We start from the raw sequence: 23841 nt of genomic DNA, 5'->3' as shown, positions 1-23841 counted from the left end.
GAGGGCCATTGTCTTATTTCAAGCACTGTGTTGCCTGGACTCCAGCATTCATTTTCTGGAACTTCTCCATGTGCCACGTAAAACCAGGGACCGGCCATGCTTGGCCCAGAAAGTCACAAACCTTCAACAGAAGATGCAGAAGAACAAAGTAAAATGGGGAGAAGAGGGGATGAATAGAAAGAAATCAACACAGATGGGCTACCTTCTGAGCTTTGCCAAAAAGCGTACGCTTTCATTCGGAATGCAGTGCGAAAACGCTCCTTATTATTCAAGACAACATTCTTAGGCTCTTTTGAAGGACTTTCTTCAATGGCATCTACATTCAGAGGGGTAAATAGCTTTCCTTTAGTATTGGTACCACGAACCCGATCCAAGAGACCCAGCTTTTGGCTACAAAATAAGCAAAAGTAATCATTTTCCTCCTTTGTACACTTTTAACTTGTTTTCATGATGCTTTAATTATATAATGGGCTAAATAAATGTTTTGTACACAAGGACACTGCTGGGGCTACCGTAATACATCAATGTCTTTGTAAGCAACAGCTAAGCTCCACAGATAATTAACTGTTTTTTATGAGCATTATTTGTGTCAGTGTTGAAAACGTTACCAGAGGGTCTTGCTATCCTCTCTATGTGATGTATCACAGTGCTTCAGCTCCAGTAGCATGTCTGAAGCATTAGATTTATTATTAAGAAGAGAAACACCACTAGTTAGGCAGTTATATTGTCTAATGATAAGGATGCTTGGCCTTTCCTGTTCAGTGCTTTCTTTAACTACTGGGTCTGTGGCAGGCTATTAAATGAATAACTCATGTGCATAGCCAGGACTAAAATAAGTCAGATGTGCTGTGAAACAAACAAATTATCAGTAAAACACTGGAAAGGCATTGCCAAGCAATTACTAGGTACATGGCAGGGCAGGCTACCCAGTTCTCTCCACCATTTACTTTCAGTCATCTCTGACTATACTAGAAATTGAGGTGACCTATACGAATTGTAATAAAGTGACATATTTTGTTCCTCTGGTGATTCCTTGCACTGTCCTCTCACGGATTTACTGACCAAAGACATTTTTGCTTCAGTGACAAGATATAGCTAGAATCATGTCTACTTGATATCTTACCAGCATCCCTTCCGGCCAGTAACCCTTCTGACAGCCTGATGACTGCAATGGCCTTAAAGGTCACTGGAAAGACCAACGCAAAAGGAATTCTGCTAGTGAGTGTGTCAGCTTAAATATGCTCTGAACACTTCAGAGCTGAAAGATTGTGTAATTGTTTGACTTGCTTGTTCAATTTGCTGCTTAAATATTTGTCAGTTGCTTACTTGTTAAAAAAAAATGTGGGGCTAAGCCATGGGAAGAAAGCCTGCCTTTTAACCCATTCCTGGATGTTGCAGTGTGGGACAGCTCTGGGGAGAGGTGAATTGTGCACACACGGTCACGATGCCCCTAGGTGCAGGAGAGAAGGGCAGGCAGGTTGAGTCGGGGGGGGGGGCGAGAAGAAGCCACTGCAGCTAGCAGGTTTCTGAGAGACACAGATGGGAGCAGAGCTGAAGGACAAACAGCAGGGGTGACCAGAAGAAGGAGATTTCATAGGTATGCAATGAGATATCTATGCAGTACGCTCAGCTGAAGCCACTAAACTAGCTGGCAGGAGAGGCAAGCATGGGGAGGGTCTACCATGCAAGGACATAGTCGACAAAGATGGAGAATTGCGTGCAGACCTTGCAAGTGAAGGGTTCCACTCACAGAGTAATTATTCTCTATTTAAGGAGCTGTCTTGCTCAGATGGATTATTTCTGTGTTCTAGAATCTCTGGTGCCATCGGTGCACCTCTTCAAAAGAAGGATCTATTTCTATCTCGGAGCTCTCTCTGTAGCAGTATCCCTCAACAATGGAAGTTCTTAGGACATTCCTCTTAAAATGATAAAGGCGAGATGGATTTAAAGACATGTATGATGACTTTGCAGCTTTCATAAGAGGGTCGACACTGGTAGAAATACTGCAGTTTACAGCATACAAATCTTACACGATCTGAGCCTTGAACATCACAGCTGTTGCAGGTTTTTGTTGTTTGTTTTGCTTTTTTTTAATTTTTTTTTAATATGAATTACTGGGCCTCTCATCTCTACTATCTGTTTCTGATTAATGTATCTTTGACCCAGAAGGTAATGAAATATAGGCTTCCCCGTCACAAAAGATGGAAGCACTAAACCTTCGTGTAGGATGTTTTTTCATGCCTTCTGAATTTTCTCGTTGACAACATGACAATACTTGTGAATGTAATTTCTGCAGCCTAGTAAATTCAGGTACTTGCCCTGTCACTGCATGTAGGAAGTGCATATGTGCGTGCATGTATGGAAGTGCCAACCAAGAAGGACTTGTGTGAGTACGGAGACGCACTGCTACATCAGCATTGCCAGGACTGAAGTCAATGATGTGAGAAGATAAAAGCATGGATTTGAGTGAAGAATTAGAATTAGAAGTGAATGGTATTAATATTACTCAGACTTTGCCCTAATGTAATTTCCTGAGGAATTCATGGCATGAGGGAAAGACAAAGAAGGCACAGACAAATGTGCAGAGTAAAAATCAGGGATTAATTCCTTCTCTGTAGAAAAATATGAGATGTTACTTGTTGACATCTGTGGCAAATTAGTCATCACAGAATGTGTAGTCTCATGTTTGGTCTTAAGCACTTGTTTAAAAAGTGGTTTCCATAGTGCTTGCTTTTGGGTTAGAATCTTGATCTGATTGATCCACCAGTGTGCTCTAATGGTTAGGCTGATGGTGAGCGCAGGGTCCCAAGTGGTTTGTGTTCTACTAAGACAGGGAGAATCCTGTGATCTTTTTTCCACATCACTATCAATTCTCTGTTCTTTCAGAGACCATGTTTGAGAGAAGTACTGCTTTACAGTACAGATGTCTTAACTCCATGGCATTTCTGTAAAATTTGAGCTCTTCAAGCATTCAGCTACGAAATACAGGAAAAATATATACAGGAGAAGATGAGAGCTAGCGATCAAGTTTTGAAAGGCCATAAAAAGTAAAGGTGAGGAAGTAAAACTCAACTGAATGAATTGTGTGTGTTTTTTCGAGGGGTAAAGTAGGGAAAAAGAAATTCTAATGTCCCAATAGTAATAAAACCAAAGTCTGAAGGAAGAAGTTATTTCAAGGACGGTCAAGAAGAGTCTGGAATCATGGCACATCACTGAAAAGGATTTTAATGCACAGAAATGCACCAAAAACCTAGCTGAGTGATAACAATGACTCAGCCAGGCAATATAAACTGATGGGCCTGCAGATGTTAGAGGGAGTGCGCTTGTGTGGCCTTCAATGTGAAGAAAAACAGACAGCAGTCAAGCAAGCTTGGCATCGGGGAGATTTTTGTAGACTGAAGGAAACTGTGAAATAAGCTACAAGAAGGATGAAACTGAAGCAGTTTTAGGATGAGTAGATCTATTCAGTGATTATAAAATGAAGATATTTTTCCATAGGTCTGAAAAAATTGTGGAGATCAGCTTTTCCTGGTGGGGGGATTAACAGGTCACCAATGATAGATGAATCTCAAATGAAAGCAGAGAAAGAAGCTCTTTGAAGGATGAAACTAGCAGTGAAACTCAGATGATTTCAGATGATGACGTGATTTCCTCAAGGGCAAGAAGTGGTCACATACTACACACTGGCTTCGAGCAATGTGTTAAATGTCACAAGATTTGGTTTAGTAACACTAGAGAGAAGTTCTCAAGAGAAGAATATGTTTAAGGCAGAGAACCTGAAAGACAAAGAAGCAGAAAAATAGGTGAGACAGAAGATTCCAATTGTTTATAAATAGCAGTTTAATACTATATTAGAAAAATAGAGCTATCATTACATATGGCTTCTGTCTCTCTCTCTCCGGAAACTCATCTCTCCAGATGTCTCAAAGTTTGCCCCTTAAAACTCCTGTAATAACTGCCTTCCTTATCAAAAGACAAGGAGGTATAAAGTGCATTGCAACGAACTATAGGGATCAGACCAGCAGGAAAAGTATCCAAAACATTAATCTTGCAGATATTTTTTCAATATAGGACAGAAACACAGGCAACATGTGCAGAAATCCCTGCCGTGGAGCTATACAAGAATAAGATTGATCAAGATTTGATATCCTCCTCAGATCAAAATAGATCAAAACATTCCTCTGCATTCAGTACTAAAGGCTACTTATTTGCAGTGATGTTTTTCACTGCACATTTGTGGGTTGGTTTTCTTTTTTGTGGGGTGGGGGTTTAAGGTAAATAACATACACCAAAAGCATTCTCAAATTCTCTTTCTAGGGAGTTTCACAACTTCCCCCACTGATGTGTCAGTTCAGGAACAAACTGTTGTCCCAAAATTGTTGCTCGAGCATCTTAGGTTTAGGAGCTAGAACTCGTCTGATCTTTCTTAAGCTGCTTAAAAAGTTAAATGTCCTGTCTAAGACTAATCTTCATGCCCCTTTCAATAATCAGTGGGAAGTCAGCAACCTACAGGGTGCAGTTCAGCTTCCTTTCACTTTGGAATGATTTTACATCTGGGGGAACTTGTCTCGTTATTATCTACAGAAAGATCTAGATGATAAGTCAGTTAAAAAGCAGTCTCCCTCTAAGCAGAGAGAGTCTAAGCAGACTTGAGTCTAAGCTAAATTTATCTGAGCTGAAGCCTTCCTCATTAATTGAATCCTGTTTATTAACCCTTAAAGTAACATTCAGATTCATAACAGTATGTTTATGCAATAAATACAGAAAATTATGTTCATATCCAGGCAGCCAGAGCAGTAGAATCATCAGAAAATAATTCATCGTCTTCACATGAAAAAAATACAACAGTATGTTGCACACAAAAAAAAAACTGAAACAAAACCCAAGCTTCTTTCCAGATAATGACTAGCTGTCATCAGAGAAAAAATGAACTTTATTCTCATTTCCAAGGGATGAAATCTGGGTCTGCTGGGGTTTTTGTTTTCATTGTGCTTTTTAAAAAGACTTAGAAAACATTTGTTCTCATGACACAATCTCCTTCATTAAAACAGCATGCGCAGGGCTCAGTCGCAGAGTATGAAGCATGCGCAGATCACATCATCTTCCATGAGAGTGGCTAGGACAGTGGTTCCCACCCACAGGTTCATGTACTGCTGCTTGTCTTTAGGAGTCCTCCTACTGATAGCTACTCTTCCTCCCCTTGGGACAGTGGTCCCACTTCATTTGGCTTCCTTACATTCAATAAATGTGATTCCTGACTTCCAGCACAATTCCAGAAATTGGAGGGATTCAAATGCATCCCAAACATGATGATAAAAGTGCAGAGTAGTTTCTCTGACTAGCTTGGATATGTTGCCATTTCTTGTCTTGCATGCTATTGCATCCTCTCCCTTGTGGTGGAATAAAAATTTTCCCAAAAGCTTTGTCTTTGAAGTGGAGTCCCAGCGTGAGAACTCCTTAATTCTGTGGTAGATACAGACCACCATAAAAGGAGGAAGGCAGAAGCAGTGCAGACAATTTGGCTCAAAAGCTTCCTAGCTAGAGAACAATTCAGCTCTCAGATTCTTGCTCCCCAAGAGCATTGGGAATTATTTTGGGAACATCTGAGAGATGAATTTGTTGGCTGGATATACAAGAGATGGCTGGCTTCTGCAGCAGATGTTTTACCCTTGCTCAGAATAACGAGTGGGAACCACTGAACTAGAAATACTTTTGCAGAAACAGTCATGCACGGAAATAATGCAGTTACATCCCATCATGCAAGCCAGATACTCTCCTCTCTGTGCTTTGCTTAGTATTGGAGTTTCATAAACAAATGGTATATGTATGAGAAGAAAGATAATGAATTAATGCTAACAGTGAATCAAACACAGGCCTCTTCCATGTATTTACCACTTTCACCTAACAAGGAGTAATAATAATCAGAAATTTTTTTCATATTTTTTGCAGTTTAGCTAATCATTAGATTTAGCTGTTCTCAAGTAACTGGAAGAAAAAGGCAGTCATGTTTACTCCTGTAGTTTACTACCTTATCAGCTGTACTTCAGAATCAAACATTCTGAATGAGATTTCCAGAAATATTCTCCTTTGAACTATTCCCAATAGAAATTAGCATGAAATTAACATTGTGAGGACAGCCATGAATCCTGCACTGAATACATGCAGCTGATCTCAGAGAGTTCACTTGTTTTCTTAATATAAAACAAAGAGCATTCCACACTTCTGAGGTACTTCTGAACTTTCGACAATCAGCTTTCCCTTTTAAGCAAATCGAGTAACATTCTTTTCTACAGAAAGGAACTCCCCAAAAAGTTCAATCTCAAAATAATTGCCTTTAACTTCTTGACAACTAATGTTTTCACATTTAAAAAGCCACTTTGCACTCTGAATCTTGACGTCTAAATTTGCAAGTTTCTGATGTCTGAGGAGGAAACACTCCCTTTTCGCCAACCAATTTCCACACTCTGGTGATGTATGTCCTCATCGGTATTTCATTGTAGGCATGACTCTAAATCCAAACTCACCTACCATCCAGATTATTTGCCCAGAAACATGAACACAAGTCTTAACTTTGGCTCAACTTTGATGCCCTTCAGAAAGGGAAAGAGCCTTTATGCACACTAAAGGCCTTTGCTCAGCCCCTCTTCTCATCCACACTTTCTAAAGTGATTGGAAATGGGTAAAAATAAGCAATGTCACGCAAATCCATGGGGAGAATAATCAAAGTTCAATTCTTTGTGAAAAAAGGATGGATATTTTTCAACAACTGATGCAGTCAGCAACGCAGATAGAAACCATATGGATGTTGACCCACTCTTTACTTTGCAGAGAATGTATCTCCATGTATGAACTACTAGAAAGCCAACCAAACTGCAAAATCAATGTCTCTTGACTATTTTGCATGGGCCAATCATCCAATGAAGAAATTGAGTACTTCACTAGCCGTTCTCCGAAAGTTGAAGAGCTTGGGCTAGGAAAGCTGAGTTGTGTGTTGATGATTTCAGGTTTGTGGAATGAAGTGGAAATGAGAACAATGAGTTGAATAATAGCAAGATGTTTGTGTGGGATAGAAAAAAATGCTTGACAATTTAGCCAAAATATTAGCATTTCTGATTATGTGTTTTTCAGATTCCTGAAACGCTACAAATTATTTTTATGTTTCTTTGCAGGAAGATAAAAGTTCTCGCCCCACATCTTAGGTCACAGTTCAGCAAGGTATTAAAGCGTGTCACGAACTTTAATCAGATGATCAAAAGCATCCACTTGTTTTCCGTTTGCTGAACCAGAACCTGCAAATATACATGCAGAGATGTTGTTCCACTGAACTCAAATGCAAAGTGACTTGCATGAATTTGTGTTGGCAAGGTTGGGACTACATAAGGAATGGTATTTAGTTCTTGCAGTATATTTTTCTTATAGTAAATTTCTAAATGATTTGCAGAGCAGGTTAGTATCATTCCCATTCTATGAAAACAGAGAAAAGCACTTGTTTTTAAGTAGGTCATTGGCAGAGTCAGGATTAGATCCCATGTTTTCTGAACAGCAGAACAATGAACTATCTGCAAAGTCATGCAACTTTCTTTTTACGCTTAAATAACTTTTCAGTCTTATCTCCCATTACTTTTTATTGTGGTTAGATTAACTACTTTAGTAAAAACAGAAAGTGCAGGCAGAGAATGGCATGCAAGAAATATGAAAAGAGTAAGGCTCAATTGTTACTTGAATGTATATACCTAAGTTTTCTTGTGAGGCTTGATCCAAAGAATGACTCCCTACTAAACATGACATTACTGTAAAGCGAAGAAAAGTTATTAAGATGAGACGTTAATGATTACCCATGAAAAGCTCTATGAAAAAGAATGGGAACAGCCTTTCATTTGTAGTTAATGTAGTGTGCAAATCAGAGTGGCTTTTTACCCCTTCCTGTTTTGGGCAGATGCATTAAGAAGAAATGCTGACAGTGAAATTTTCCACCTTGCAAATTATGACTTTATTTTCATTATGCTGTTACTACTGGCAATACAAAAATGCACCACAATATATGCATTCTTTCATACTCAAATAATAGGAAAGACTAGTACCAATTCTGCCACTTAAAAAAACCAAACCGACTTTCCAAAGTCAGAAAAATATTATTTATCACGTTGAGATAAGGAAACAGGGATAAATTACTTTTCTGCAATCATATAATATTAGATCTAGAAATGAACATGCTCTCCTGATGTCTAGTTTTACAGTTGGACAATGCTGATTATGAGAAAGACCTTAGAAGAAAGTTCAAAATCCTTCACTAAAGTACCTGTACGTACAAGTGATTCAAAATTCTTACACTAGTCGAAATCAGTGGAACGGCTGCTAACAACAGCGCTGAAAAATGAGGCCCACAATTCCTTCCTCAAACACAGATGTAAAAAGTTGGTTCAAAATATGTCCCTCAAGCAAAGGTTCATCCAAAAGGCGGGGAAATGTAGGTCAAGCACCTACATTCAGCGCATTTGCTGAATGATTTGCTGCACTCCAGCAGAAATGGGCATTAATATATCTTTCTCATAAATCTTCCTTCTTGGGAGCTAAACAGATGAAAAGGCTTTGCAATACACGCAGAAGAGCAATTGCTAGCTGCAATTTCCTGTGCTGGTCATTTAAGGCATCAATTAAGGAAGAAAAAGCTAGTGGCATCTCTGGTATAAAGTCAGTTAACTCCCCACCCGTGAGCAATGAATACCACAGCCCCAGTTCCATCTGGCTTGGGAGACTATACAGGGCATGTAGGGAAAATGAGCAGCATCATACGCACCACTTCAGTGCTTACAGGACCCAGCCTACTATCTAGTTCAAGGGCAGTCCAATGTGCTCTTCATCATATCTCACATCTTCACAGTTTTAGTTTAAAGAGAGCTTCAATAAAGCCTTGGGCTGCTGCCAAACTTTAATCTGCTTTCTACTCTCACAAGCCCTTCCCTGCAGCCTTGCCTCGGGATCCAACTTCTGAAATGGACTCTTCCACTCTGTTGTCTTTAGCTGTGACTTTGTCACGATGCCAGCTCCTGCTTCCAAGGACAGATCCTAGAAGGGTCTACAACTCTCCAACTGTGGAGTTCCTAAAGAGCTTTCGCACCACAGAATAGAAACCTTGCTACTTTAAAGAGCTACCCATCCTCAAATTTTCACATAGCCAGACCTAATTTTTAGTTTATTAACTAGTTAAATTTTCTGACTCTCCTGGGAAAGTTTTAGACTAATTCTTCTCTCTCCTTTATCAACCACTGTTCAGACAATGTAGTTTATTACTACAAGTTTCCCATTAAGTACTTAACTGATGCAAAAACCTGGAGAGTGAGTGCACTTATGGGCTGTTCTCTGCACTAGGACCACATTCCTGTATTGCTCATTTATTTCAATACAGCCTTAAATGGAAACAGCAGTGGAGTACGCGTAATACTTTCTATACTAAATCGTCGTAGGAGGAAGAGTATTTATTTTTTTTTAATTATCTGGTCTGTAAATGAGAGTTTTATGAGAGATGGGAGGTAGGACTGTCAAAACAACAGATTTTATGGCTCACTCCCATGTCTACTGAAGTCAGTGGATGCTCCCACAAATACAATCATTTTTCTGTTTATCTGGAGGGTTTCCAGTCCCTCTTATTGAATGCTTATTTCCATAAACACGATCCTGCTACACAGGAAGGTTCCAGCACAGGTTTACCGATGATTTTGCTAAAAGTTATTACGCATGTAACAACATAAAAGCAAGATATACCCAGCTAGAAAGAGGGGCCTTGGGATTACAGTTTCAAAGATTTTGAGCTGCGAGTCACACTTTTCAGTTTTTAATCCAGTGCGTCAGCATAAAATGATTTCTTCTACTGGCCTGAAAGGAACAGTAACTCTGAAGTTACTCCACAAACTGTTCTGTCACCACAGGTGCAGGAGCTTCTCTAGGGGAGCAAACTTCAGCAATCATTCACTTGCCTAATTTTAATCTCCTGCTGCATCTGACTCAGAACACATTTCGGCTCAAGGTATGGGGTTACATACTGAAAAAGGATTTCAGCTCCTAACCTTTCTCCTACATATTAAAGGCCAAAATTTAGCTGTTGCCAACTTGGAGTTGGCTAAAATCTCCAGCCATCTACATTGAGGCAACTGAGCTTGCCCATGACTGCTTAGCTTGGGCAGTAACATGGATGTATAGTACTTATAGTACTATAAGTACCCTTATAGTACAGGAGGGTTCACAAACTAGGTAACTCCCATCCAGGCAGTCTTTGAAGAGAAGCAGGCTAGCTCATGATGATGGTGGCAGGAGGGAAAAGTCATGTTTTCCCAATAATTCAGCACTACAGCGCTCGCCTGCATTACAAGAAAACTCGGGATTGGTTTTTCTTTTCTGTTAAAGGAGGTTTGAACCCAAAAAATTCATATGAGAACAGCAAGTGTGAATTTGTTTTTTTCAGTTTCCTTTCTTGAAGCTGCCATGAGTTGCATGAAATGTTTAAAACCCAAAAAGATAACTTTTCATTAGGCCAGGGACTGGAATCCAGGCCTGTCCTCTGACTAACAGTTTTCAAATTTTGCTACAATTCTTGCACTTTTTCTCTGTGTTGTAAATGGAAATGCAAATGGAAATAGCATCAGCACGAGTCTTTGGAACTACTTATCCTTTAATTGTTATTGACTCTTTGTGGGTGATCTGCTGATAGCAGTTTAGCATTAAGTATTTCACGTTTTGACATTGAACTATTTTATGTGCTTTTGAATTTAGCTGGAAAGGGTTAGAATAATATCATTTCCATTTGAGACCTCACAGCTTGACTGACAACGACTGCTCTGCTTCAGTCTTCAGTGACTGACCAGTATTAGGATCGATGACTGCTTCATTCTCTTTGCTTGTAAATTCCTCAAACTGACTGGGAGCCTTCCCATCTGTTTCAGCAGGGGTGGGACAAGGCCTCAAACCTAACAGAGCTTTTTTAGTACTGCCAGAGAGGTTGACTATCCTTCTGCTCCATCTTAGCCATCCATCTTAGTATTTATCATCAAGAAATCTTTGCACGTGATTAATCGCCACAGACTTGATTCCTTATACTGCAACATTGCTCTGTGCAGAACTGTTGAGCAGTAACATGAAACAGAACTTTAAATTCACCCCAGAACAACCTGACTTTATGTCACGCATCAGGAGAAACCTAGACCATGATTAATCATAACGGACAATAAAGCTGTTTACAGACAATCAACAACAATCAACAAGCAACATTGCAGTTGTACGATTAGTATTTTAGCTGTTGTTAAATTGGGAAAAAAGCAAGCAATTAGGAAATGGACCGGTTAATGATTTTTAATGACTATCTGTGGTGTTAGTAGCACGTGTGTTAGTACCATTTAACCTACATCCTCCAATAACTGTCTTAAACAAGGCTATAATAAGGATAGCTACGTACCTGGCAGTACCATCCAATTGCTCTTTCCTTTTATAGAAGAGAGGAAGCATTACAAAAAAGTAAGGAGAGAAGAATTACATAATAAATTCAGCAGATTTTTTCAAGCAGAAATTTCTAATCTATTGCTAATGGTTTATATCTCTTTTGTTCCGTGACCATCACTGACAGCAGAATAAAAGCAAAATTTTCAACTAGCCATAAAGCAAAGAAAGTGATACAGGTTCCTGAAACCAATCTGAGCTGCTTAAACTGGCAATCTAGTCTTTGGTGAGAAGCGAACTCCCTTGCCCTCTCTCCCAGGACCTTATTTGCAAAACACCTATTAAATTTCAGGCCGCATTTGAATCACAGAAGAGCCTACATACAATGAACAGGCTTGAAGTCATGGTAATGAGTCTAGACTCCAGGCAAGCTGGAGAATCATTCTCTGAACAAAACCTGAGGTCAAGAAACCATCTAGAAATCACTCTATAATGGATAATGTGGGAACAGACAGAGAGTGAGAAGGGATAAAGAAAAGGAAAGAAACGTACTGAGCCTTAATTAAACACTTGTCATGTTTTTTCTTAGAGATTTCCTTTTTGACCTAAGTGAGACCAATCCTAAAGAAATATATTGTTAATAAATCAAAGAAAGAGTTAATATTTGTAATTTGCCTTTGTAAAGGCAGAGGCCTGAAATGTCTCTTCAAGTCAGTTTTGAGCAACAGCTGGCGCTGCAGTATTAGCACAGTGAGCACAGCTTACATGTGGAGACCTCTGCTTGAGCTGAGCTGTAGTTTAAGGGCATTTGTTGTCAGAATGAGACATAACAGCAAGTCCAGAATGAAAGTTTAAAGCACAAACTTGGGTAAGTAATGCCCATTATTAGCAGCTGGTAGTCTATAGCTAAAAGCCTTTGCTTTCACAGGGGCAACATTTTAAAATGTTAGGAACTCAAGGTGAGGAAGCTGCATGTTTGACAGGCAAGAAAAGTGAAGATCAGACACACTCATATCCACAAACATATTCATAAGTCTGAACGCCTTTATGTATGGAATGGTTTCCACTGAACTCAGAAGTGATGGTTAAAATAAAACCACGACCCCAACTCCCCAAAAAAGTTTCCTTGTGAACCTTCAGTCAACAGTTTCAGTGGGAGACAGTTTTAAAGATACTTTGACTGTCCTCCACTGAATTATCCCCTTGAGCAATTGGTATGGCCAAAAGACAAGTATTTAACAAGCACTAAATATGTTCACGTGCCATGGCCACCTCTGTGAACAACACAATTCTCAGGCTAGTTGAGTTAAAGAGGGAAAAGTAAGAATTTTCAGCATAGTCCATATCTTAAAATACCCAACCTCACACAGAGGGTGTGAGAAGCACAGGCGCCTCTGAAATCCAGGGCTAAAGCTTTATCAGGAACAAAATTACAGAGGGAGAAATTGATATTTCCAGTGCAATAAACTCCAGAATCTTAAAAAGGTGTCAGTGAGGTAGTCTTCTCCTTTGTTTAATGACAACATGAGAGCCACTGATGGAGTTATCCATGTGCCTCAAATATATACCACCAGGGAAAGGAAGAAGAAATGGATCCAGAAGCCAAGAAGCATGTTTTTCAGTCTCAGCCAGGAAGTTAATTGGCAACTCTCTGTTACGTACAAAAGCCTCATTGAGATATATAAAGTCTATGTTTCCTGTCCTGACTTTACTTCACAGAAAACGATGATGGAGATGTGGACAATGCACATACGTACCTGAAAAATGGAAATGATACAATTGATTCATAAAATCTCCAGGTAGCAACTAGATCAATCCTGTTGGGGTTAGTAGCATAGTATCTCCAGGCAGCCTGAATTACAAGGGAGAGGAAATAATTAGTGTGAGGTAAAGCTATTCCCCAGTCCGACAGAGATTGGATTGTTTCAAAGAACATAACAACGCACCTGAGTGACTATTGGGAAATTAATTAATAATCAGCCATACCAAATGAGTGTCATTGTATGACAAAATTATTGACCCTGGACTATGGTCTGAGAGGGCTGTTATAGGAGACAGGACATGGAGAGAACCACCAACGTCAACAACACACTACATTTGACTAAACTGGTTTTATTCTCCTGTCTGGTATGTCTGAAAGATCTTCAAGCACTGCTGGACTTCTCCAATATTTCTGGAATTGCTTAAGCTAGTTTACTATCTAATGTATCATGAGAGGAAATTTTGCTGAGCAATTTTCTATTTCAGTATTTAGTTCCAATCAAAATTCTCTAAGCACATACCTAAAAACTACTGTAGCTAAATTAGCTACCTGCTAAGTGGAGATGCTTTAATTTAAAAGGTGAATTCAATTCACAACGTATCCCTGCAGTCCCTTCTGTTTGCTAAGGAGCGTTTTTAATGAGAACAGCATAATACACCATTAAGCCTGTTTCTCCTGAGGACTGGTTTGATCCTGAGCACTCCTGAGCTCCAACGCTTCCATCTGATATCACAGATGCTTTCTCTGTCCCTCTGTGGAAATGCTGCCATTTACTTCACTGCCATCGGGGTATGCTCCACACATACTAAGAGTAACTCCTGTCAAATCTGTCAGCCCCCAGACTAGTAATTTTAAGTTTAATTTTCTGAATTTTTAACAAAGGCCATAATTGAAATCCAAGTGAGGTAAGGAGTCTCTTCCCATTGAAGCCTATGATCATCCAGTGACATAACAGAAGATCCAGGATTTGTTTCAGTTTTTACAAACCACACGCACTGTTTATCTCATTTGCCTTGACTGAAACAGTCACTTCTACTGCTGTTTTCACATCAATAACAACATAACTTTGTTTGAACATAAAAGCACTCTCTCAAGGGAACTGACAAAACCTGGATTTTGGAAAGAATATGTTTTCGACAGAATGTTTTCTTTGATTTTGTGGCACTGATGCAGAAGTTGGTTGGTTTCCAGAAGCTAGCAGATGAGGCCCTTTCTTCTAAAGACACTATTCTTCTGCAAGATATTCTGGGAATTGAAAGATTCCTCGAAAACTGCAAGGACCTCTGGATTATCTAGTTCGATGTGAAAAAACCTGACTCCTTTACAAACACAGTTTCTCGCCTCCTGAAATGGGAAATGAGAATTTGGGCAGGGGGGAAGTGGTGGCTCTTGTTAACTTGACACAGAAGTCTTCATACACAACACTTTTTCAAGGAGGAGACAAGTGACTGCAAACCTGAATGAGTTCAGCTGCTGGCTTTCTTCTTTTCTCAAAATGTTTTTGACGATGTTGCTCCTGGACCTTCAGTGCCAGCCCTGAGCCCAAAATACCCTGAAAGCATAGAGTGATGCAAGATTGTAGACATTTCTTACTGACAAAAAACGGATTAGTGATGAGAGGAAACAGGTCTGTGGGTGGAGATGGAGATGGCTACATGGAACCATTGTGTGGTACAGCGTGCCTTTCCCACTGCTCCGCTCATGGGACACTCAAGGTTGTCACGATCCTCTCAAGAACCACAGGCCATCCCAAATCATTTTAAGGTCCTCAACAGGCTTCTTGAATGTCTACTGTTTTTCCAAGCGGGAGGTGTCCAGGTGGTGTATTACTTTCCACTCAGGGTACAGTGAAACTGTACTTGTGTGATAAAAGAGCTATGCTGACCATACTCTGGATTTGGGTGCGTGGGACCTCTCATCCTCCATGAAATTTTTTCCAAGTCTCAATCTAAAGAAAAAATATCCTAAAATCTGGACTTGAGATGGTTTCTGTTGGTATTTGATCCATCTCACCTAGATCTTACCTTGTTCTTACCTGAGGACTTTGCAGAGAAGGCAAATATTTGGCTTATGTAACACAAGAGAACAAATATACTTTCAAAAGCAATTCAGAGATCATTTCTTAAGCAGCCAGAGTAGGATTCACCTGGCCTGTGTCGATGAGCACTGTCTCAGAAAATGCCCACACATGGTTGGAGGAGTATCAGGGTGACATATTATTCCCAATTAGCTCTATGCAAAGCTGGGAAGAAAGGAGTTTGATCTACTGATATAGACCAGCTCAAGCGTCTGAATCACTTCTTAAAAAGAGATTTTGATTCCACTGGCAGTTTTCCTTTTTTCAAGTGCACAGCGCTGGGCTGTGGCTAACAGAGGAAGGGGAAAGTACTTACTGCAGGAAGAGCAAAGAAAGACACTCCAATGAGAGAGAATGTAGCTGCAATCAGCCGTCCCTCCCATGTTTTGGGGGTCTTGTCGCCATACCCAATCGTAGCGAGGGTGATCTGTAGGCAGAATGACCAGGACTTCCCATAAGAAAAACAAAGCCAACTGCTCTGCTTTAAATGTCACCATGACACCTGCATAACTCACTTAGCTCTATGGGTGTTCATGCACAGCTTCTTAAAATAGGATCTTGACGATGGGCCAACCAATTATTTTTTTTTTAATGGCATCATAGTCCAGAGGCATTGCACCAGGGAGAACAGATTTAGTCTTAAAGCAGGTGCCTCTCTAGGATGCATTTGCTGAAAGGGAACTCCATGTGACATTGCAGGCAGAGTGAGTCTCCTGCCCACCATCAGTGCACAGTTAGGAGTGGGACTCGCCAGTTTACAGCTTGCAGAGCTTTAACAAAAAATCAGGGCTACCTCTCCCTGAAGTCTCAGTCTCTGTAAAATAAAGACGACTGTGACAACTTACTCCTTTCCCGCACAACTGCTAATTTCCAGCTGTGTACCTTTTCTCATCAGTGAGACTCTCCCTAAATGTCCTGGATATGAAAGGATATGAAAATATCCAGGTGTTCTATGAAACACTCAGGACTTTCTGATTAATAATGGTGGGGGGCATCTTGCCATTTATGAATAACTGCAGTAAATAAAAACATATGCTGCTAAATTTTAGTCACAGCATGATATAGACTCCCCTAACTATTGGTAACAAAACAACATGAATTCTGTCTACCAGGTGGAAGGAATATTTTGTGATCAAATGAGCAGTGGCACAGACCAATACTCCTCTCATCATCAGAAGAGACAAGAACAGATGTATCAAAGGTCCCTCTTGCTCAGTATCCTACCACCAATGGCATTCCCTGATTGATTCTTGAGGAATGCATGTAAGACACGAAAGAAGTGTTGAGTTATCCTTTCCAGAGAAATTTTGGACTTGTTAAATTTCATCTTATTACTCATTGCCCAATGCTCCAAACCATTTACATCCCTCTGCAAGGCCTCTTGTGCCTCAGTCAACAGCACCTCCCAGTTTGGCCAGCTCTGTTTTTGTTGTTTTCTGAGGGATGTAGCTCTCACAGGCAGGACACTGCTCTCATGAGAGCTGGGTCTCCCATGGGCATAGGCTCTGACAGTACAGTTATATCCAAAGAGACACTCCTCTAAAAGAGAGGTTTCCCAGAAGCCAAGAGCACAGACTGATTTTGAAAGAGGTCTAAGTACCTAAAGGCCCTTGTCTGACTGAAAATCAACAGGGGTATAAGTTCTGTTAAATGATTGTAGGGGCATCCCTACTTTGGTAACATTACCCAAATTTAGCAGCACTTATACTGTAATCCTTAATATCAATACTTTATCTCTTCTTGGATACAAAGTTTTTAAGAAGGGGATAAGGTATTTTTGGAGTCACTTACCAGCCCCCACCACAGTGCGTCTGCATAGGTTTCAAACTCTTCCTTCATCTCCACCCCATTAGCATCCTTTTCAGGAACATCTTTTTCAACCAGATAAACAAGAAATGAGGATAGGATGAGTGTCAGGAACCCGATGTACCAAGCAGTGATGAGTTCCTGTAAAATAAACAGATGGACATTGGAGGGCCTGAAAACACTCTCAATACCCACAGTGGAAAAGTAATCATCAAGAGAAGAGAGAAGGACTGAGGATAACAGCAGAGCTGTCGCTGCTGGCTTGGTAACAGCTCATGATCAGCCCATCTCAGCACTTACTGGGAAATAATGCAAAGATTTACAAGAATTAGCCCTTACATGGCATCTTCCTTGGGAACAGCTTGGAGCAATCTGCAGTTGTAGTTCTGCTTAAAGCTGGGTTAAGGGCTTAGCTACACACATGACACAGGGGTGGTTCTGTCCCTGACCTTGATTCTTCCCATTCCTGCTGCCCTCATTCTTGGCAGGCAAATCAACAGCTCTGCCCTCTCCCTACCTCCATAGCAGGATGCAGTTTCTCCTCTTTAGGCATATCAAAGCTTGTTCTGATGTATGATATCACCATGAACTGATGCAATAAGAACAGGCCTTGAATATCGTCTGTGTGAAAACAAACCTGAACTTGTTTTAGAGAGAGTGACTACAGTGGAGTGTGTGGCTAATCCTACTGAGGTGGGACGTGCAGCAACCCAAGTTCAAATCCCAGCAATGTCTGAAACACAGCAAAAACTTTTTTGGTGAAGGTCTTCACAAGTGGGTAAAAAATCAATATTCCTTTTTTTTAGTGAGAACTGCATTTGAAAAATAAAAAAAAGGAAAAAAGGTTGTAGCTGAGAATTTCATAATTGAGTCTCGAGATAAGTCAACTTTCTTGGCTGATTTCTGGTGTGCAATGACAGAAGGAAATTTGTTGGCTAACCTCGTTATCAAAATTGTTTCTTTAGTGTCTCCAGTGAAGCAAAGTTCTTGCAACCCCTTCTTATCTCCCGCAGCCAGCTCAGGTCCAAGGGGTGGTCATTGGGAATCAAATAAGGAACATTTGAATGAAATCCCACACAATGAAACCTTAAACAATTCCTGAACAAAGTCTTCAGCACATAGGCTTCTTCCATGATCTCAGTTTCCTGAGAAACATTTTTGACATAAGTGTTTTTGTGCCACCTGCCTTGTAGTAAGTTTTTATGGGGAAGAAACAGAAGTTGGTACGAAATGAAGCAGGGTGGGTATCCCTACCAGCCACTACAAAGAAGCAAAGTCTAATTATGCTGTGCCAGCTGGCATTTTAATTTTCAAGAACCCCTAAAATGTCAGGAATGTCATTCATGGATAAGAAAAAGCAGTATGTAGCACAGAGTATACACAATTTTTCTACACCCTGTGCAGTTGAGAAATCTCATCTAGAGGATTTTTATGCAGATAGTTTTTAACTTGTAATAATGTTTGGTGAAAATGCAAGAACACAACGTATCTGTCTGGTGTGAGACAGGATGTGTCTGACTTTAGCATCAAGTTAGACTGAGCAAAGATGATTTTAGAAATCTTGTCTGTCTGGGTTCACACTATGTGCATCTTTGTATTGCCTGGCCCATGCTTTCAAAGAGAAATTATTCAGTAGCTCCCTCCGAAACCACATTTCTGCTAACCAGCCTCTTTCCATCCCTCCAGAGTCCTGTTCCATCTGTTGATGTCGGAGAAGCCACTACAAACATGTTGCAAATATAGAGGCTTTTCTGTCACAGATTTCAACATACTTCACCATTAAAGGGATGTCCCTGCTCATTCAGTGTAAAGGCAAAATTCCTGTTGCAATGAGTGTGGGAATGAACACTCTCTATTGTCACTTAATAGCACTGCTATTGAGTAGAGAAGGGTGAAACAAAGGGTAGAAATTGTTCAGAGAACGGGAGACAGAATAAAGCTGAAAGGACAAAACTATTGCTTGAACTACTAGACATAATCCCAAGGCATTGCTGTTCCTGTGTATCCCCTCTCTTTCCCTTCAACATCTCTGCCCCAAGCCCCAGCTAAGCCCTGCAAACTCCTCACTTACTTTGCTATGTGCACAAATGGCTGATCCCAAGAGTTTCCATGTACCGCCCCGCCTGTCCATTCGGAGCATCCGTAGGATCTGAAGGAAGCGGAGGCTTCTGAGAGATGTGGCCAGAACATTGCCCTGGTTCCCAACAGCAACCACTGGCACCGAAGCAATCAGCACAAAGATATCTGCAAGGCAAAAAGAACAAAGCCTGCCAACAAAAGTGGCCCTATCACCTGCTTCTTAATCCCATCTGGTTGTGCTGCAGATTTCCCTGGGCAAATTTTAAGGTTGCCTGAAAATGCTTTCTCTTGCCAATTAAACAGATATCTGCACCTGCCAGACAGTCGGCGTCACACACAGAACCCACCAGAAAGCCTCGTAATCTATTTACAGACCGACACGCTGGACTGGAGACGCTGCCTGAACTAGCTTAGGGATGAAACAGTGTCTGAATGCTGACAGAAAAACAACCTTAAATTCATCTGTCCCACAGGAACACCTTAGTGAACAGGTCAGTAGGTAAGAAATTCAGGTTTTGATAGTGCATCTAGTGACTTGTTCTTTTGACTGAGTTTTCCCTTTAAAATATCAAAGTCAGTAATACTATATTTTGTAAGCACTCACATGGCCAATTTGCTGATCAACTGAAGAGGTCTGAAATGCAAATCACATCACTACTTCTTGTTTTATTTCTTTCTCTTTCTTTTCCTTGTTTCCCCCCTGCTTTTTGATCCTATAGATATATGAGAAAAAAGTGGTACCAAAAGGCTTCAAACATTCTCCGGGCACTCAGTCTTTCAATTGCCTTCCCATTGTATTTCCAGCCAAAAAGAGTGGCACCGGATGGATTTCAGATTTACTCATTTTCAACTATTCTCAAAACAAACCTGTGCCAATGACAACCAAGCGATGATATTAATAAATCCAGTGGGGTTTCTGTTCTTTCCCCAGACACCAATGAAGATTCATTCTCAGAAGTGAGATGACGCGTTTACCAAGAAGGCATGAGACAGTTGCAATCCCACTTGCACACACCGTGCTCTACTGCCTTCACAACGCTATGAGAAGTATTTATACAACAGTAGCACCCAAAGGAGCACTACTAAATTGAAGGTAGCATAGATGCACGAAGAAAATTTTTCCGATTTTGTTTGCCATTTAGACCCACAAGATGAACAAAAGGAGGGAGAGGGAAGAGGGTAGCATGTACTCATATAACCGCAGCACCACGCCTCCCCAGAGTGCTATGTGCTGTACAAATAAAGAACACAAACCTAGTGTTTGGCCTGAAAAGCATCAAAATAAATGAGAGAATCCTGGAAACGGCGAACGAATGTGGATGTGCACGACAGGCGTTCAGGGCAGAGTGAGCTCCTAAATGTTGGCTGGTTTGGTTTGTGGGCATAATGAGGAGTTTTAGGAGGGATTCAAACATGAAAAATGAGTAGTTTTATGACAGTTGTACGGCAGTACCTTCCAAGCCTGAAAGATAACATGGGTGAAATCACAAAGATACTTGTTTGCAAATGCAGATCAACATTACAAAGGTAAAACACAACATCTGAATATGAACAATGGAGAAGATGGCACAGTGTGGGGATCTGCAGTGGCTTGAAACCAACGGCAGACAGAGTATATTTTCTGATGAGCTTAAGAAAAATGCAGTGGGACTCAGGACAAGAAAAATGTGTTTGCTATAGAAGGATCCATTTTTTTTTCTCACTGACCAGCCACCCAAGAGTGTCTTGAATGAATCGTTATTCACAATCACTTCAAGTAACTACGCCAAGCAGGACACAGCCCCTAGCACAAAGGGCAGATCTGATTTCAGTGTCCTTTGCACCGCCATTCGCTGCTTCTTGGACATCCCCCCCAAACTGGCTTAGAAGGAAAAGTACGTAATGAGGAAAACAGCAGTAGAGAGCATGTGCTTACCCAGCATGCACAAAGGCTTCCTGGCAAATTTGAGTCTCCCCCGCCATCCTTTGTAGCGACAGCAACACCCAGCAGCCCAGATTCTTAAGGCAAACTCTGCTCCAAAGATGAAAATGGCAAAAGTTTCCTGTATCAAAGACACAAACTATGTTGTTAGACTTGTAACAAATTTTGCAGTAATTCTGGACACATAGAGATAGCTGAAGGAAACGGATGAGGTGCAACTGTTGGGGTACGAGAGTGTGAGAGAGAGGGAAAAAGTTGGGAGGAGAATCTAGGTTGATGAAAGAGGCAAGGCAAAGCAGGACAAAACTTTACAGCCTGCTAAGTGCTCTGCAGAAAGGATGTGCCTCTGCTGTTGGGTAAATGTGAAGTGCTTGCCCTGCCTTGATGGAAGGGCAATTACTTCACAAAAAGACCTCCTGTTTCACACGAAAGAAGAAGACATATGTGAGCGGTGACTGCAAAGTCCCCAATGCACTGTATACCCACACCCAGGGCTCCCCACCAGCAGCTCGTTCATGCAGACATATCTATAGAGACAGGGACAGTATACAATATATTCATATGCTCATACATTTAAGGCAATGACCAAGGCATATATAAGACAAATTTGAGGCATGTATTATTCCCTTAAACTTCTGGTGCACTGAAGAATGGGATTTTCTACCTTGCGCAATAACTCTTCTAAGCATGGGGAGGGAATGGAGAGGAAAGAGCTTCTCTGAGGTGCTCAGCAGAGATGGGCCAAGGGCAGCATGGGGCACGCAGTTACTTATCCTCTCTCTCAACAGCTGACAAGGAGGAAAGGGGTTTTTTTCCTGATGCCCATGCCCACAGCTGCTAGGCACTTGTGAAAACTGCTGAGCGCCACATAAAAGGAAGCACAGAAGGAAAAATAACCTCAGGCTTTTTCAAATGTGAAAAGATAGGTCTAAGCAGGGCAACAGGGACCAAAAGCGAGTTTCACATTCCCTAGGGGATGAGGGTGTTTTCATACAGGCGCTTTTTGAGAAGGAACATGCAAAGGGAATTCACCTTTCATTCCTTTTGGCATTTAGTTCCAGCTTGGATCTACACGTCTCTGGGGGTACAAGGGGAAATGGAAATTGAGATCCTGAACTACTCTTGCTGTGCAGTTTCCCTAGGGATGCTTTTCTACAAGGCCAGGTTAAGTGAGACATTGCGCTATTTCATGATAGCTATGGGAGCAGACAAAGTTCTTTGTTAGGGATGTTTTCATAAAATGATGAATATATCATGTTTATAATTAGTGATGGGGTTTTTTTCTATTTTTTTCTTCTTCTGCCAAATCAGAGGCCTACAGAAATACTGTCTTGAGCATGAGCTCCAGAATTTATATAACAAGCATGCTGGAAACACACAGAAAAGAATGTACTTGCTGCAAATACATTTCCTCTCATAGACAGTCATCGGAGGCACTACTTGCAACAATTTCAGTTATCCTGCTACTGGGCACAAGTGTGAGTCCAATTCTGATCACCTCCCTTGAAAGAAATGCTGGGATTGATAGAACCCCCCACAAATGCTCAGGTCTGGCACGGTCAATAGGAAATATATTGATCCTTCCATGGGAGAACTGTTAGGCAAATGCTGAAAAGCCATTATTTAAAAGTCTCAGGCTAGTATTTTTCCTCTCTTCTTACTTTCCTTTTATTCATTCACTGTTGACAACGAACCGGGAACTCTCCAATTATATGTAAGTGTACGGTCACTGCTACAGGACCTACAGAAGAAATATTATTGCATGCAGAGCTTGGAGTCAGTTTCCACCACTGCTGATGGGGCTGATTTCAATTCAAGGACATTACCAGGGTGATGCAGCAGCCAGTCTACTTACCAGCAAGAGGAGCCAGTCTCCCGAAACAGTTTCATACTCCTTGAAAGTTGTCAGCACAGCTAAGATCAAACACCCCAAGACAATCAAAAATCTGGAATGAAAAAAAAGGAAAAAAACACAGCATTGTTACCCCTCACTGTATTTGCATTAGAGATATTACGTATAAAAGCCCGAGTGGAGACCTTCAAAGGATGGCTACTTCCCATCAGTGAGTCGTGAGGTGGGATCTCATGAAGATCAAGGGTTCTCAACCTGGACAGGGGGGAACTGACAGCCAAGAAATCATGGCAAGATCCTAAATCAGAACAGTACTGGGACAGACATGCATTAATTCACCTGACTGAATTCTTCAGGAAGCAAATGGATGATACTTTATTTTGGGATGGGATTGTATGGTATGGCAGAAGACTGTAAGGCTCAGGAGGTCTATTCCAAGCTGATGTGCTTTGTGCTTCACAAAATGGCACTGCAGTTACAGGGGAATAAATCTACTTGGCACATCCTGAGGCTGCAGAAACAGTAAACGCTTCAATACAATGCAGCACCAGCACAAACCCTCCCTTGAAAACTGCACTGCATTTCTTTCTTTCCTTCCCTTTTTGCACTCATTTCTATGCAGAAGAAAAGATAAAAAGGTTTGAAAGAGAAACAATAGAGAGGGTAAAGTTCTGCTCTCCAGTAAACACAGTGCATGATAAATCACTGCCCCTGTGCTATTGCCTGTTTGTGAGGCTCCAGAACACAGAGACTTGACAGAAAATTTAACTCCCACTGCTGGTAAATCCAATTCAGTCCAATCTAAAGTCACGTTGATCTGCTTTGTAAAATTACTCCCAGGTTCAAGCTATTGAAAATCTTTTATACATAAAGAGGTAAGAAAAATCAAGGGAGTCTCGTAAGTGATTACTGTGAAG

General features: G+C 40.8%; 1 protein-coding gene across 2 annotated transcripts in view; it reads right to left on the bottom strand.

Annotated features, from left to right (window-relative positions):
• KCNQ3 (potassium voltage-gated channel subfamily Q member 3) overlaps positions 1-23841 on the bottom strand; it is a 214598-nt gene that overhangs the window by 14987 nt on the left and 175770 nt on the right. Inside the window, exons 2-10 of one of the 2 annotated variants that reach the window (XM_054193166.1) lie at positions 22928-23018; positions 21067-21193; positions 19144-19316; positions 17058-17213; positions 15583-15693; positions 14646-14741; positions 13185-13279; positions 7734-7790; positions 203-390 (exon numbers count right to left, since the gene is read on the bottom strand). In XM_054193166.1, coding sequence (XP_054049141.1) covers positions 203-390; positions 7734-7790; positions 13185-13279; positions 14646-14741; positions 15583-15693; positions 17058-17213; positions 19144-19316; positions 21067-21193; positions 22928-23018 — 1094 coding nt within the window. The remainder of the gene's footprint in view (positions 1-202; positions 391-7733; positions 7791-13184; positions 13280-14645; positions 14742-15582; positions 15694-17057; positions 17214-19143; positions 19317-21066; positions 21194-22927; positions 23019-23841) is intronic. The other variant, XM_054193167.1, reaches the window with a different exon arrangement.

The sequence above is a fragment of the Rissa tridactyla genome, chromosome 2, assembly GCF_028500815.1.
Source record: "Rissa tridactyla isolate bRisTri1 chromosome 2, bRisTri1.patW.cur.20221130, whole genome shotgun sequence".
NCBI classification, from domain to species: Eukaryota; Metazoa; Chordata; class Aves; order Charadriiformes; family Laridae; genus Rissa; species Rissa tridactyla.
This window is presented reverse-complemented; position numbering and strand designations above follow the sequence as displayed.